Source organism: Thalassophryne amazonica, chromosome 10 (assembly GCF_902500255.1).
Source record: "Thalassophryne amazonica chromosome 10, fThaAma1.1, whole genome shotgun sequence".
Classification (NCBI taxonomy): domain Eukaryota; kingdom Metazoa; phylum Chordata; class Actinopteri; order Batrachoidiformes; family Batrachoididae; genus Thalassophryne; species Thalassophryne amazonica.
In genome coordinates, this window is record NC_047112.1 from 48418027 (window position 1) to 48434638 (window position 16612).

Below are 16612 nucleotides of genomic sequence, written 5' to 3' on the forward strand. Positions count from 1 at the left end.
GTATGACGTCAAGATCCCCAGGCTAGGTGGATTCTATAAATACTTGCGTTCAGACCTCGGCAAATCCCGCTCAATTCCAGCTCCCCTCAGTGCGCATATATGTCTTCAAACCAGGAAAATTATACTCATGAATGCAGCTCTGTGTGGTGTCAGTGGAAAAGTGACGTCATCCGTCCATACGAGTCCAAAATCCATGGAAGACTGATGCATTACGCGATTTTGTCACTGGACAAAATATTTAAATACATAATGAATCCATCAGCTCTCATTATGGTGTTGTCACAGTGTGACAACAACATAATGTGTTTCTTCACACATTTCCAGATACACATGCAGAACTAAAACCTTTGACACAGCACTTCCATGATGGCCTCATAACTGCCAGATCACAGGGGAGAGCAAATGAAAAATTAAGCAATGCTTTACATGGAGGATACTCACTTTGTCTAGCTTGGATTCCAACTCGCAGACATCCCCCTCCACATCTTCTATGGTGGCTCTGTGCAGACAAAAAAAAAAAAAAACACTGCAATGAAGTGCAACCATGAGTCAATACAATCACCTTCAGAAAAGTTCACATGCACATTTTGAGGATAGTTTTTCAATGGTTCTCTTTTTTGTCTAAACTTTTTGGTTTACTGCAGACTTGTCAAAAAAACAGCACACAAGTTCTAAATTAATTTAATTATCAAGTGGTGGCCCTATGATATATAAATATTAGGATTTTACCAGGAGTTCATTATCATTTTTGTATTTCAGATTCAAACATGAAAAATCTGCAGTCTATTTCAAAATCTTTGTGATAACAAGGTTTGTGATTTTCACTGATAACTGACTGAAAACAATTAATAGATTATTATTAAGCAGCTGTTGTCTTTCTTATTGTTGTTGAAATAAACCAAATAAACTATCATTTCAGGCCAACTGCAAACAAACACAACATTAGAGGGCGCTAATCAACAGCTAATCAACATGCAAACATGTTGCAGGTGAAATTTTAAAAGACATTTACGAAAATGCTCTCACACTGTAAATACAATGAACCAAAGCACTTGGTATTCCAACACACTCAACTCTTACACAATATTTAGGAACTTCAATGAGCTGGCTTATTTGGCATTTTTTCCCTCTCACTAAATCCTGGTATTCACTAGATTTCTGTCAAACAATCTGAGATGGTGTGTATATTAGATGTTACCATGATATTCATTTTAAAAAAGTGTATGGAGTAATGTTATATGTACAATGCTCACACATTACATAAGCAGAAACATACAGACACAAGCTGATGCTAGTTCCAAACATCCAGCTAGCCTGAATAATCTGCATACTGGTATTTTTTTCCCTATTACAGGGACAATAAAACAGTGTATATTGATTGGTGCAGTTAGCGCACTCTCTCAGTGTGTGTTTATTATAACAGTGATTATGGAGATTTGAGACTTATTATTCTGTTGCACTCAATGAAGTTCAACAGTGTTGATAATTGCAATTTAATAGTGTCCCCCACCACCCATACATTTTATTTTAGAATTTTTAGCTATCTGATGTATGCATGTGCATCATATATCAGTATGAGGCAAAGAGATTAAGAACATCCTTGCAGTACTACAGTGGATGTGCCAACCCCTTCCAGCTGTTTGTTCTCATGTTGGTGTCATCATGACACCTGCCAACATCTGGTCACAGACAAAGAAAAATCAGGCCATGTTGGTGAGTCAATAATAAGTTTCCAGGTAGCAAAAATAAATAAATGAATTGCTAAATACTGCAGGATACAGAAGCAGAACTGATCAGAATGCAAATATTATAACGGTGTTAACTTTTACAACATGAAACATTTATTGAGAATAAAAAAGAAGCCAACAAAATTACATATCCAGGCTACAATCTTTCACATGCACTCTGACGAACTCAAGCAACAATTTAACATGCTCTTTTTAAACAGTGTTTTGTTTTTTGGTTTATGTTTTCAAGGCAAACGGTATTACAGAAAGCACAGCCACTGAAAACTTGTAATTCCTTCAGAAATGTCATGAGTGTCTTCGTGGCTTTTCTCAAAAGAATTGTCATACGACTTCCATTAGTTAATAGTTGACTTAACTGCACTCCAAGGGATACGCAGCACTCACTGTATCTGTAACCTTATCTTCTTATCTCTGGACAGCTTGGGGAGGGGGAAGGTATCAGCTTTCCCATGTGCTGCTTGCACAATCACATAATGGTCACAATAGTTTTGTATTTTATGTTTGTTGTCAAGAAGCATCCTTGACATTTAGGAAACACTCCTTTCTTTTCCTTTCCTTTCACTGAGCCTTTACCCCCTGTCAAAACCTAAACACTCCACAAGAAGCTGTGTTTTTGCCTTTCTCAAATACTACAGGCAAATATTTATTTGATGAACCACAAGTATTTTGCTAACATTCTCTAGAGACTGACTTCAGGAGAAAATGCCCAATTCTTACATAGTTCCACATTAATACTTTACATATTTTGCTGGCAAAAATGAAGACCGCACAACAGCGTCCCAACATACTATCCCAGCTTATTAAATTCCAACAATACCAGCAAGCTGAGGAAATAATTAAAGCCATCACAGAAGCACATTCTATATGGGTTTTCGCTAGTAGTTTTAGTGTTTAACATGTGGGGGGTACAGGATAAGTAACATAATACGAATTAGAATGCGTTTAGTCCAATTCAACAAATATACCAATGAAATAAAATATTTAAAATAAAACTGATTAGCTTTTTGTTTAATGACAGAAACAGAGCAAATAGCTCAGTGGGATAGACGTTGTACTACCAATACATAGACCCAGGATTGATAAGTCACACTACCCATTTCTGTCCTTGGACAAGACACTTCATCTACACAGTCGTAGTTCTCAGTCATATTCTTATTTTTCTGTCCTACATGGAAAAAAAACCCAACTCAGGTCAGGAGCCAACAGTAGCTACTTGTCTTGGGCCACGTTTAATCAAGTGGAAACTGATGCATAGCCAGCCAACCTTTCCTGCAGAAGTCACAGGAAAACACCTTAGAAATCTATGCCTAACAAACTTTATCAGTCCACTACTCTGTGCAGCTGCTTGGACACATCATGTTTTTCTGAACTCATAACATGAGCCTGCAGGGTGAACTTGTGAAAGTGCTGACAGAGGATAAGAAAGGGATGGGCTCTGCCAAAAAGAAAATCAAGGCCACTGGCTGCCTCATAGCTTTGACCTTGGAGCATCTCCAGCCTTATTCTGAATAATGAGCAGAAGAGTATTAGAGAACAAAGAGACTTCAACTCTTAAGCACCTGTTTCACTATAAGATGTATTGATAGACTCCAACAATATGTGTAAGGAAATTACTACATTGTATATGTACTAAAGAGGAAATAATGCAAGCCAGTATCGATCACTGCAAAATCATACACAAAAAGAGGGTTTAACTGAGAGCAATCACAGATGTCTGATGTCGATATTTCTGACCTCCAAAATTCTGTGGAGTTTTCCATGCCTTAATATCTATCTGTGGCACAAATTTGGTGAGAATCCGTGAAGTAGTTTTGACGTAATCCTTCAAAGCCTCTACACTGTTAAACCAAACACTCCATTTTAATACAATAATTAAGTTAATGTAACTCAAACTTTGAAAAAAGTTATAGTCACTCATTTCCATTAATTAAACTAACTCAAAAATTAACTGTTGTCATAACAACTCAGTTCCTTTAAGTGCATTTAAAGTTTTGAGCCATTTAAGTGTTGGTGATGTATTTCCAGTGCATTACATTCACTCATTTCAATTGAGTTTATGTAACGGAGGACAGCAGGTGTCGCTGTGCATATGTAGTTAGTAAACCTCACTCCCAACAGCTCAAAAAGAATTCTCTGGTCACAAGGCCAGAGCCCTGGGTTTTAGCCTTCTAGTTAGAGAGTCCAACTTCCATGCCAGAGATCGTGAGTTCGCATCCCGAGGGGAGCGAGTGGACAGATCCATAACAACACAATGCAGAGTCAACAACCAAACCAAAGAATGCATCAAAAAAATCTAATCCACTGTCTTTTATTACAAAATAATGCTGAATTTATGTGGAAATGATTGTTGTACAAAAGCTTCAGATATCTGTCGCTGAGATAGACAATGACTGGAGTGCAGTTAGAAGGACAAACAAGGTGATAATCAGTGAATAAGCGAAGTGCGCAACGCATCTGCGCATGCGTGGGTCAAACGGGGGCAAAAATCCCAACTACCAAACTCACATCGCTCCCACTGAATTTCTTATACAGTAGCATTAGCGGACTGTGAAAGTTGAGGCTTACAGGAATTGTTTCAAAGGCTTAAGCAACGCATACAATAATGACAGGTTCGCATTGTGCTGTTTTCAAATGCTTGAACGGAATTTAAGTTTAAAGTTGGCTGAAAACACAAGATTGCAAAGCTCCGCTGAGTCCACACAAAAACAAAGAAGAAATATGGTCGTAAACCTCCGTTCATTCTACACAATTTCCCCACAGAAAAGAAAGATCCAGACGGACGTAAAAGACGGACTAAAATTGTAAGTTTCTTGCACACATTTATTATGTCAATATCCTGAAACTGTGCCGAATTATAATGTGGCTGATGACGCTGTTTTCGTGCATCGGCTTATGACTGTAATGTCGCGCCATGAATGACGTGGCGCGTAATATTGTAAAATTGACATGTTCTATAAATGAACTGCATGCATGCACATATCATTGTATGTCTGTCATCTTATCAAAACAAACGTGACACCAAAGAGGTTATATGTGAGACTCACCGTCATTGCAATCATTACGAAGCCGGTGGAGTCGCGATTTCTCATCCCTGCTTAACAAATATTCTGCAATATCCACAGTTTCAGTCTCTGGACTTCGTCTAACCATCCGTCAGTTGCCTTCAAGGGGTCAGAAATTTGTTTGTCTCCAACTATCAACAAGGACTGGTCATTTTCAACAGTAGCGCTCTCATCCTCCTTTGTCGGCACTATAACCGTAGTTTCTGTAACAATGCAGCACACGCAAGCCAGTTCTGGATTGAAGCCAGTTCTTTCCGCTTCTGTCCACTGCCGTACATAGTCCTGGTTGTAACAGGCAATCCGCAGAGCTGACAAAAATGCTTTAAATCGTCAACTTTCCAGCAGTTGAAATGATCCAAATCACAGCATTCCTTGCTGCTTTCCACCGCCATAGCTTGTGGGTTGGTAGCCGAAAAATGTAGCCTACCCATAATGCACCGTGCGGCCCAAGATGCGCACTTCGCTTATTGCTGGTGATGCTCTGAAATGACACTGCTGAGCTCTGAAATGATGCATGCAGACTGAAGGCAGGGTGGACCGATTTTTAGGGGGGACCATTTGGTCAGCGACACCGGATCACCTCCAAAATTTCATGGTCTTCTAAGACTGCATGGTATGTACGGTTTATCTGGTATACGGTATAAATTTGGCCTACAATAGAGATTTGGACTCCACCGCCTAACCGCAAAAACACCCACTGAGGTTTCAATCCAGGAAAACTTCAGTGTGAAGTGTCTGTGAACCGCTGCTCCATCGCTGCAGAGAGCTGAGTGAGGTGAGTGGGGTGTTCTGAGCTGAGGTGTGTCTCTCACTGTTCATGTGAGGAGTGCGACGCAGCCAGCACAGAGACACCGACAAACAGCTCAGCACAATGATGCTGAAAAACATAACTCATTGACGCTGAAAACAGCAACGTCTGTTTTCAGCGTCACTGTACCTTCAGCTGCCTGTTCTCTAATCAGCGCGAGCACTCTGAACAGCAGCCGAAAAAAAAACCTCCATTAAAATATTTCATTAAGTAATCCAGTTAATCCCAAATCCAAAAGTCCGTAGCTGCTGTACTTTCAGAAAGTTACGATTTATTATAGTTGAAAGGCGTCATGTTCTCAAAAAGCTCCAAAGTTTGGTCGAAGGAGGAAAAACAGACTGACTCATTTTCACATGGAAAGAGCAACTGTACAAACTGTGTACTGTTTGCAAATGATCCCACAATCATTTGTAGAAATTTTCTTCTTTAATTCAGATTTAATTTTTAAAAGAGCAGGTTCGACAAATCAGTTCAGGTTCAGGCAGCTCTTTTTCAAACATTGTTTTTTATATTTAGATTTTTTTTGTTATTCTGTTAATGTTATGCAATCCCACTCAAAAATGTTGAAAAAGCAAAACTGTCAATATGACAGAAACACTAAGCTACTGTGTGTAAATTTACATTCAGTCAGTGTCATAGTGTTAAAATGTGAGACACAGGCCTCTTCCTCACTGAATTAAAAGGTACTGTGTTGTCATTTTTGAAGGTGAGAGCAAATGCTATATCCATGATGGAAAAATTGTGGTTTTAACCTTTTCAACATTATTTATAACCTTTTCAAGATAATTTATTTTATTAACTGAGACTTTGACAGAAACATGCAGAAAAGTTTGATATTAAATATAACAACATAAGTCATTTTTTGTCAATTATTCTTGCTTTCAATAAATCTAAAACCATTCAAAATTGGTAAAATAGGGCTTGCCAATAACATTTTAGAGGTATAAAACCCAATACCTCATCAAACCTTGGGTTTGAAAAAGCAATACATTAAATAACACATCAGCCAGGGAACGACAATTTACCCAGACTCACTTCAAATATGAGGTAATTAAGTACTTTTTGGAGGGAGGGGGTCTTGTTGCATTTTGGAAATGCGGAAATGTCTCTGTCCTGAAAACAGTTCATGTATTGAGTGGGTGTGCCATCTAGTGTTCAAGAGAAGACACTTCAGTCACTGACCCAACATCAAATCTAGGCTTGCATCTTAGATGTACCTTCTGGCAAATCGTAGCTCTAGTTTTGAGATCCACACAATAAATGTTCTCAAAATTACATTATATCTGTTTTTATTTTTTTTGTTGTCATTTATTTATTTTTCTCATTTTAGCGTTGCTAAGGGAACCATTCAGAACACTTGCATTATAATTTTTACACTTAAGTTTATATCATGATATATATACCGTTACCATGAAGGGGTTCAATTTATACCATGATATGAATTTTAGGTTATATCGCCCACCCCATAATCTTCCTTGGTCTAATATCTATCTGTGGCAAAAAGTTTGTCAATACCCGTGCAGTAGTTTTGACATAATCTTGCTAACAGACAGACAGACACAAACACACAGACAAATAAATAAATGCTGCTGATTTTATTAGGTCCTTGGTGGATGTAATTAAGAAATACCACATCTTTTCTGACAAAATTGAGTTGTGCTGTTTTGTCAAGATTTTACACAAAACTTAGATACAATTGAAAAGTGATGCTTCAACTTAAGTAGCCACCTTATACTTGAACTCACAGATGTATACCTTAATATTCCCAAATTCTAATTCTGTTTTTTATTTTGTGGAAATAAAAGGTATAATTGTAAGAAAAGTAAATATTTCCTGAGTTTCTCGACCTACTACAAATGCACAGCTCTTCTAATCGATTTAGTGGGGGAGGAAGATGACTTCCTTAGTGTTTAGTATGGAGAATCTTCAATTAAATTGTCAACTGTCATCTCCTGGTTGTGTCGACAAAGTCCTCTGATACCAGTCAAAATTGTATTAATCTTACAACATGACAGGGATTCAGTAGAGTGCCTTGATTAGAGAGAGTGGTGACATGACGAGTCGAAAATCGGTCACATGACTCATGGTGCCATCTTGGGTTCAAAGTAGCGTTCGCTGTTAATGTGTCTGCATGTAAAGCCAGCTATTTTTTTTTGTTTATTTGCTGAAAATGCCGGGTTGTTGTGCATTTGGATGCTCAAATAGACCCAACAAGGCCTTCAAGACGTACAGATTCCCTTCAGATCCGAACAGAAGAAAAATTTGGGAAAATAAAGTCAGCCGTGTGGGATGGAAGCCGACTTCATCATCAAAGATTTGAGAGGTAAATTTATTGTTCAGTCCCATGTACAGTAAAACTCACTTAAACCGCCATCATATAAACCAGATAGTCGCAATCACCGGACAAAAAAGTCCCAATGTTTTTGTATTTTTTCCATGTAATAAACACTATAACAGATTTTGTACAGCGGATTTTCACATCGGATAAAATGTCCCGTCCGATCGCAATGTATTTAAATTAAACCGCTCGCATGTGGGACTGGAGGGTTTTTTTTTTGTTTGTTTTTTTGATGATTAAAAACCCGAATGTTTATTTTTTTCATGCCGTGCTCAGACTCGGAGCCGCAGCCTGATGTGCACCTGTTAAATCAGACAGCGCAAAAGAGTGTGATTTGACACTTTGCTGCCTTCACTCCTTCGTCTCTCGTCACATCTTAATAGTTTTTACAGTGCGCACGCAGATAACATTTTGATAATGGATCAAATACATTTGGCAGAAAAAAAATTTCTGAGGAAATTTTGACCCTGTCATTAATGAGATGCACATCCCGATTTAGGATTCCCGTAGATGTTCGTCGCCTCTTGATTTAACTAATCTGTTACATACATATCGCTCACATCGGATAAATATCCGTCTGATTGCAATCGGATAAATCAAACTGGGTCCTGCAGAGGCGGAAGGACTGCTGAAAGCGGCCATCATCCAGACACAGCTCCTGCAGGAAATAATGATACTCCCCCCCGAATTGGGAACGTCTCATGACATTTTTTCAGCTTTCCACAACAACTTGCTCCGTGTGATCAAGGTCCGTCATATTAACTTGACTGACAACCGGAGCCGGTGAGCAGAATGGAAGTTCCTCCTATTTGATGACGCACCGGGGCGAATTTTCGCAGCAAAAGCAGAGCGACAGAACGCGGCATCAGTGATGCGGTGGGCGGGTAAAAGCGCTGGAGACTGGCTTGTAAATGCATCTGTGCACAAGTATGCAGTCCCGCAGAGTTAATCTGTTGTCTATGTAGCATCTGACACCTTGTTTTTAGAGTGATGCAAGACGTACAGTGACCAAATATGTCAACATGTATAGAATGCCGGTGCACCTGGAAGAAACCCATTCAACCAGAGGGAGAACATAAACTCCACACAGAAAGACCAGGTGGGAAGTGATCCCATGGCTGCAAGCAACTGAAAATGTTTTGACTGAACATTTTCCGTGAGTGGACAGACTGTGCGGCATTTTGAAAAAAAAGGTGCAATTTGGTGCATTCTGAGTGCAATTTGGACAGTTTTCCTTTGCCTAAAACAGTGCTTTTTGACTCTTATCATACTGCAAAAAATGGCTAAAGTGTATTAATTTCATCACAATTTATTTACTATTTTGCATGACAGTATGTGTCCGTAATAAGTTACCATCCACAAATGGAATGACTGTCTGCAATAATTTAACTGACTATAATTTCTGCTTTCATTCTACACAATTAATCAAATCCTAAGTGTGTCTTACAAAATAAATAAATTATTAGAACCTTTATGCTATTACCTGGTAAAATAAATAATACATTTAAAGACACTAAAAGACATGATAAGTATTGCCAATGAAAAGTCTTTTTCCCCATTGTTGAAGCTTATCTCTTCTTCTGCCATGTAGGGCAAATGAAGTTCCTTAAGTAAGTAAATAAGTAAATTTTATTTATATAGCACCTTTCACAGACAAGAGCCACAAGGTGCTTCACAACATAAAAGCACAGTACACCACACAAAACATCAGACAATGGCCGAGACATAAAAACATAAAACATAACATAGGATAACAGAGCAGCCCAAAAGCTAAGCAAACGCTTGAGTAAAAAAGAAAGTCTTAAGTTGGCTTTTAAAAGTATCGACAGAGTCCAGTGAACGCAGAGAGAGCGGGAGACCATTCCAAAGCCTGGGAGCAACAGCCTGGAAGGATCGCTCTCCTCTGGTTGCAAAATGGGTGCGAGGAACCATCAACAGATTTTGGTCCACAGACCTCAAAGCCCTGGCAGGGGCATAAGGCTGGATAAGGTCACAGATATAGGGAGGCGCCTGGCCATGTAGAACTCTAAAAGTTAAAACCAAAATTTTAAAATTGATCCTGAAGGACACTGGCAGCCAATGAAGCTCCTTTAAAATTGGGGAAATATGAGTCCTTCTGTTAGCTTGTGTCAGAATTCTTGCTGCAGAGTTCTGTACCAACTGCAGTCGATGCAACCCCTTCTTGTTTAGACATGAAAACAAACTGTTACAATAGTCTAAACGTGTTGACACAAAAGCATGAATAATAAGCTCTAAATCATTTCGAGACACCATTTTCCTGAGCTTAGAGATGTTTCTTAATTGAAAGAAGCAATTCCTCGTCAGCTGTTTACAATGCTGTACCAACGACATGTCTTTGTCAAAAATGACACCCAGGTTTCGAAGACATAATTTAGAAGACTGGTCCAGGTCTCCCAAGTACTGCTGAATACCTGGAATATGGGCAACAGGGGCAATAAGCAATGTCTCTGTTTTGTCTGCGTTAAGCTGAAGAAAGTTATTCGTTAGCCATTGTTTAATTTCCGCCAAACAATGGAGGAGGGAATCAAGCCTCTTAATCTTAGAAGGCTTAAAGGAGCAGTAAAGATGGATGTCATCCGCAAATAACTGGTAAGAGACATCAGTAAATCTTTGAATGATCCTACCTAAAGGGATCAAGTACAATAAAAACAAAATGGGGCCCAATACAGAACCCTGAGGGACTCCACATAACAGGTCCGCAGACTCTGACCTTATCTGGTTAGCAAAAACGCTAAAGCTACGCCCAGACAGATATGAAAAAACCACCAAAGAACTGACCCCGACAGTCCGACATGATCCCTCAATCTATTCAGCAGGACCTGGTGGTCAACAGTATCAAAGGCAGAGGACAAATCCAAAAGAACCAACACGGTGGATTTCCCAGCATCAGCAGACATCATAATGTCGCTGGACACTTTCAAAAGAGCCGTTTCCGTAGAGTGTTGTCTACGAAAACCGGACTGAAACCTGTCATGAATGTTATTCTGATCCAGGAAGAGTGTCAGTTGGTCTGAAACCACCCTCTCGAGGATCTTAGACAGGAATGGGAGCTTAGAAATAGGTCTAAAACTACTTAGCTCCATTTGATTTAAACCTGGTTTTTTCAGTAGAGGCAACACTATGGCATGCTTAAAAGCACTGGGAAACACACTGGTGGACAAAGAAAGATTTACCATTCTAGTAACGCACGGACCAATTTGCTCAAATACTTTAATAAAGAGCCTGTAGGGAAGGATGTCCAATGAGCAAGAGGAAGGTTTCATCTTGCTCACCAATGCCGAAATATCAGCAAGTGTCACAGCCCTAAATGAAGACCAAATGCTGGGAGAAGGCTCAATAACAGTAGAAGTACCACACAGGGAGGGTGGAATTTTATCCTTAATCAACTTGATTTTGTCAGTGAAAAAACTCAAAAAAGCATTGCTGTCAGCTTCAGAAAACACAAGAGTAACTGAAGCAGCAGGACATACAAGAGAGTTGATTGTATCAAACAACACTCTGGGATTCTTCTTATTCACAGACACCAGCTGACGTATGTAGACAGAACGGGCACTCTCAGCCATTTTGTTATGTGATAAAACCAGCTCCCTGAGATGAAGCCTGTGAACCTCAAGTTTAGAGGATTTCCACAGGCGTTCAGTCCTTCGACACAGTCTCTTAAGACTTAAGAGCTCTTCATTTATCCAAGGGCACTCATTTTTCTGTAAAGACACGTATTTAACAGGAGCCAACTGATCAAGAATAGTATCACAGTGATGGTTAAAACACTGGATAAAATTGTCCACATCAAGAAAATCAGTGAACAAACAAGGATTAAACATAGAAAAAAAATCTTTCTGCAGTATCAGCAGTGATGATACGCCTCCGAGACTTAGCTTCTAAGGGCTTCTGATCAGAGCTGAAATGCAGGTCAAACAAAACAAGACTATGGTCGCTCAAGTGGACATCTTTTATAGACATATTTAAAATGTCTAGGCCAAGTGTAAAAACTAAATCTAAAATGTGACCCTTTTGGTGAGTGGGCTCAGAAACATGTTGCACAAAATTAAAAGCTTCAGTCAACGATAAAAGCTTCATAGCAGAGCAAGATAACTTAAGGAACCACTTATAGTTCCTTCAAGTGGCATCCCACTTCCTTGGTCATAAACTCCCACACTTCTGGCAAGTACTGGTCGTCAACCCTGTACATCTTCACCTCTCTCCAAAGACTTGGTGTGCGGATGGATGGCACGTGGCCGTAGGCCTTCTCCACACTGAGTAGGTCCACGATACCTACATACTTCAGCACCTCAACCTGCAGTTCTACTGGCAGCAAGTCCATGGCTGTTATTAGATTAAAAAAAATGGAAGTCTATGGTGGCATTCTGCATTCATGTTATCTGTGTGGCACTGCTGAGTTTTCTTTTTTAATGTTTTATTTAATTTGGAGATCACTTTTTGGGGGAAATTGTAAATATATTTAGGTATTGTAAATTAACTGCAGTTGTATTTACTGTCAATTAAGCAACCACTGAAGATATGTGCACTGGGGGTGGGATTTAAAAAATATTTACTTCTTCCCACTCCCTTTCGAACTTTCTTGTTGTCATTTTTTGTTTTGCTTCTTTTTTGATCTTGTTTATTTTTTCATATGAGTGTAGAGGTACAGAGAGTACAAAGAAGCTTTGTTCATTTGATTTGCTTATATTCTGAACTGCCATGATACTGGAATTGACAACTAAGTTTGAAATAAAAAAAAATTGATTGATTGAACCACCAGACCAACTGAATTTTAAATAAAGTCTTGTGAAATACTGTCACCAGAATCCAGCACTTTCAAATGCCACAAGTTTTAATATAAATGATAAAAAGCATAACCAATGAACACCCTTACAATATTAACATTTTATTTTACTTCAAAATATTTTATTTTACAAAATATATCTTGTCATTTTTGAATCGATTAAAGAGTAAAAACTTAATAAATCAATTGTAAGTACTAATGTAGAAAACAATTTAGCTAGAAGGTTGAGAGGGGGAAGTGTTGACTTTTTAAGTACTTGAAAGACACTGGACTCATCGAGAGGATTTAGTACTGCTATAATGGACTGATGCAGCACGTGGCAGCAGTGCGATGCCATTAAGCGAGGGGTACGTTAGATTTCATCACCGGGACACACGTTTGGAGAGGAGTGCATTTCATGTCAAAATAAAGCTATAAAGTGTAAAAACGGAAGGAAATCAATTGTAAGGCCTGAAAGGAGTTTCTGTAGGAAGTATTTTAGCAGTCAAGTCCAGTGAGAGGGGGAAGTGTTGCCTTTTTAAATACTTGAAAGACACGGGACTCAATGAGTGGATTTAGGGTTGCTTTAATGGCCTGATACAGTAGGTGGCAGCAGTCCAACAATAAGGATGCCGGCTGCCATTAAACGCTGTAGAAGAGAGGGGTGAGTTAGATTTTCTCATAGGGACGCCTGGTTTGATAGGAGCGCGTTTCGTGTCGAAATACAGCCATAAAATATTTTTTTTTTAAGTTAGCGGTTTTATACGACGATATAAACGGAACATGGAAAAAAATGGATGGAAATCCATAAACGGACGTTTTGCTCATGTTTACCTTCAGAAAGCAATGAGCGCGGTGACAGAGTCGCTGCCCAGAACACCACTGCGCACACACGACGGCTTCCTGTAATGGCGGCCTCCGTATGGAATACATTTTAAAGCAAATTCCGTCCTTCTCTCCCGTTTTGTGTCGAAATGAAGCAATAAAATATTTTTCAGTTAGCGATTATAAATGACGGAATAAACGGAACCAGAAAATAAAAATTGACAGACATCCGTCTACAGATGGAGATTTTGCAGCCATGTGATCGCAAGGACCTTCTTGCTGTGAGGCAAAAGTGCTAAACACCAAGCCACCATTCTCCACCACAATTAATACATTACTAAAGATGAGAATTAAGTTTTAAAATCAATACTGATGCCATTATTTTTTCTACTTGTCTGATTCTTCATTGATTTCCTGTGTGAAAAAATGTCTGCCTACACAGCTGTTTCCCTTGTTGCTACATTCAGATTTTGATGTCATGATCCCAGACGCGACAACAGTGATTGACTTCTAAAACCGTTAATTTATCACACGTGGTCAATTGGTTAATGCACTTGGTTTCAGTGCAGAAGGTTCCCGGATCAAATCCCACCCCTGCCACATTTCTCCAGGTAACGTGGAGATGCATCTGGAAGGGCATCCGATGCAAAACTTGTGCCAATTCAACATGTAGATCCACCTTGGATTTGCTGGAGCTCTGACAGAGTGGCCATTGGGTTCTTCACCCCCTAGTTAAGGCCCTTCACCCCCAATCGCTTAGACGGGCTGCCAGCTCTAGGAAGAGTCCTGGCGTATCCAAACATCTTCCACTTACAGATGATGGAGGCCACCACATCCACAAAATGTCTCTTCAACAGAGCCAAAGTAATCACTTATTTTAGTTAAGGTGCCTTGACACTTGCACAAATTTGAAAGAAAATTTTGATGTGTTCAAAATCTCTGGCACGCATTAATTATGTGTACTTCACATGAACATTGGGCAAACAATTAAAAACACTGAGTGTGATTCAGCACAGCGCAGGTCATCTGAACAATTATGACAAGATGTTAAATCTATCATGAACATAATTTTACAGTTACTCATAAGAAGGAATGAGCAATTACAACATAAATATTACAAATAATTACCTTTTAGACAATAGCAAATGTGTTCTCCACGTCATGAAGCACATGAGCGAGAGAGGAAAAAAAAGGTGCAGCTATATAAAATTCCTCCGTGAGTCCAGAAGTGATTAGAGGTGGTTTCATTAGTCAAACTCTGAGAGCAAATGATTCATCTGCTACGAAATAAATATTTTATATAACGCAACGTAAAGCGCAGGATCCAACAGAACACAACGGGTCGCATTGGCACAACGAATTGTGCAGGAGTGTGGGGGTTAAATGTGTGCAAGTGTCAAGGTGCCTTTACCTTGAAGCCACTCCACTCGTGTTCACCCCCACTGAGTCAACAACATGAATCACATATTTTCCTATGGTAGGTGATGACAGTAATGTATATTATGTAAAACATGTTAGTCTTAAGACTGTGCGAGTTTTGGCCCTTTTTCAGCCGATTTTTCATACGTGCTAGAATTTTTTGGATCGCGCCGAGTTTCAGCTTAATCGTGTGTCCTGCATCGTGCAGTCTACATGGAGTAACGAGCTGCGTTTAACATCTCACGACCACCTCCCGATCGGGAATTGTATGGTCGCATGAAAATCAAACCTGTTTGATATTTTGGTCGGCCTTCGTGGCTCGTGACGGTTCCGCGCTGATGAAGCTGCGCTACAAGCGTCTACGTGCTGATTACCTCACGCACTGTCCATGAGCAAACACCGGAGAGAGCAAACAGTGATCTCATGTAAAGTCTTGTGGGTTTTTTTTTTTTTTGCGTTCCCTCGCAATAACCTAATATCATATTAAAGTTCATGCCTATCAGCGCGCACAGTGAGTGGAATCAGGTGGGGGAGACTGAATGTATATGCGCGCGCACACACACACGGCAGACAACAACAGGATTTACAACAGATGAGGGAGTAACTTGCTACACTTTGCACAGCTGTATGACTCCGTATGAAATATAGTTTATTTATGCAACAGTGTAAGTAGCAACACCTGTTATGAATGTTTATGTTTTCTTTTTTACTGTCCTCTCATGAATCATGTTGCTGTCTGCTGTGTGTGCGCGCGCGCATATACATTCAGTATCCTCCACCTGATTTCACTCACTGTGCGCGCTGATAGGCATGAAATAAGTTTTTTTTTAAAGAAAAAAAGCTTCCGATGTGTGGTTTTTGAACGTCCAGTGTGAGCAGTCAGATCGCATCAGAGCATCGGGCCGTACAGTGTGAGAACATGAATCGTGTGCTCTGAACTTTTAACCCCTGCGGTTTTGTCGCACAGTTTGAGCTGGAGCCAATTACAACAATTGAAAATATCGTACAGTGTATGCCCAGCCTTAATTTTAATTTAAGTTACAGGATCAATTCAACATTTTCAATCTGTTGCCGTGAATGGAAAGTCAAGAAATTTGGTGGGGGGGTGAAGAATAGAGTCCCTTGATTGAGAGCGTAATGACATGACGTTGGAAAAAAAGACAGTCACATGACTCGTGGTGCCATCTTTTTATTGGCTAAAAATGCGGGTTGTTGTGTATTTGGATGCACAAATAGACACAACAAGGGCTTCAAGATGTACAGATTCTTTTCAGATCTGAACAGAAGAAAAATTTGAGAAAATAAAGTCAGCCGTGAGGGATGGAAGCCGACATCATCGTCAAAGCTTTGCAAGATAAATTTATTGTTCAGTCCCATGTACAGTAAAACTCATCTAAACCATCATTGTATAAATTGGATATTCACAGTCACCGGACAAAAAAAAAGTCTCAGTTTTTGTATGGTTTTCCATGTAATAAACACTATATATAATGGATTTTGTATAACAGATTTTTCGCTCACTTCGGATAAAATGTCCTGTCCGATCACAATGTATTTCCAGTAAAAACCCAGAGCAGTCTGGATGTGCAAAATAACAGAGGTACAAATTAAAGTTCAGCGCTGTGACAC

General features: G+C 39.4%; 1 protein-coding gene across 5 annotated transcripts in view; it reads right to left on the reverse strand.

The window, feature by feature from the left end:
• LOC117518747 (arf-GAP with coiled-coil, ANK repeat and PH domain-containing protein 2-like) overlaps window positions 1–16612 on the reverse strand; it is a 121134-nt gene that overhangs the window by 85465 nt on the left and 19057 nt on the right. For all 5 annotated transcript variants that reach the window (XM_034179965.1, XM_034179963.1, XM_034179966.1 and 2 more), the window contains exon 2: window positions 442–499. In XM_034179965.1, coding sequence (XP_034035856.1) covers window positions 442–499 — 58 coding nt within the window. The remainder of the gene's footprint in view (window positions 1–441; window positions 500–16612) is intronic.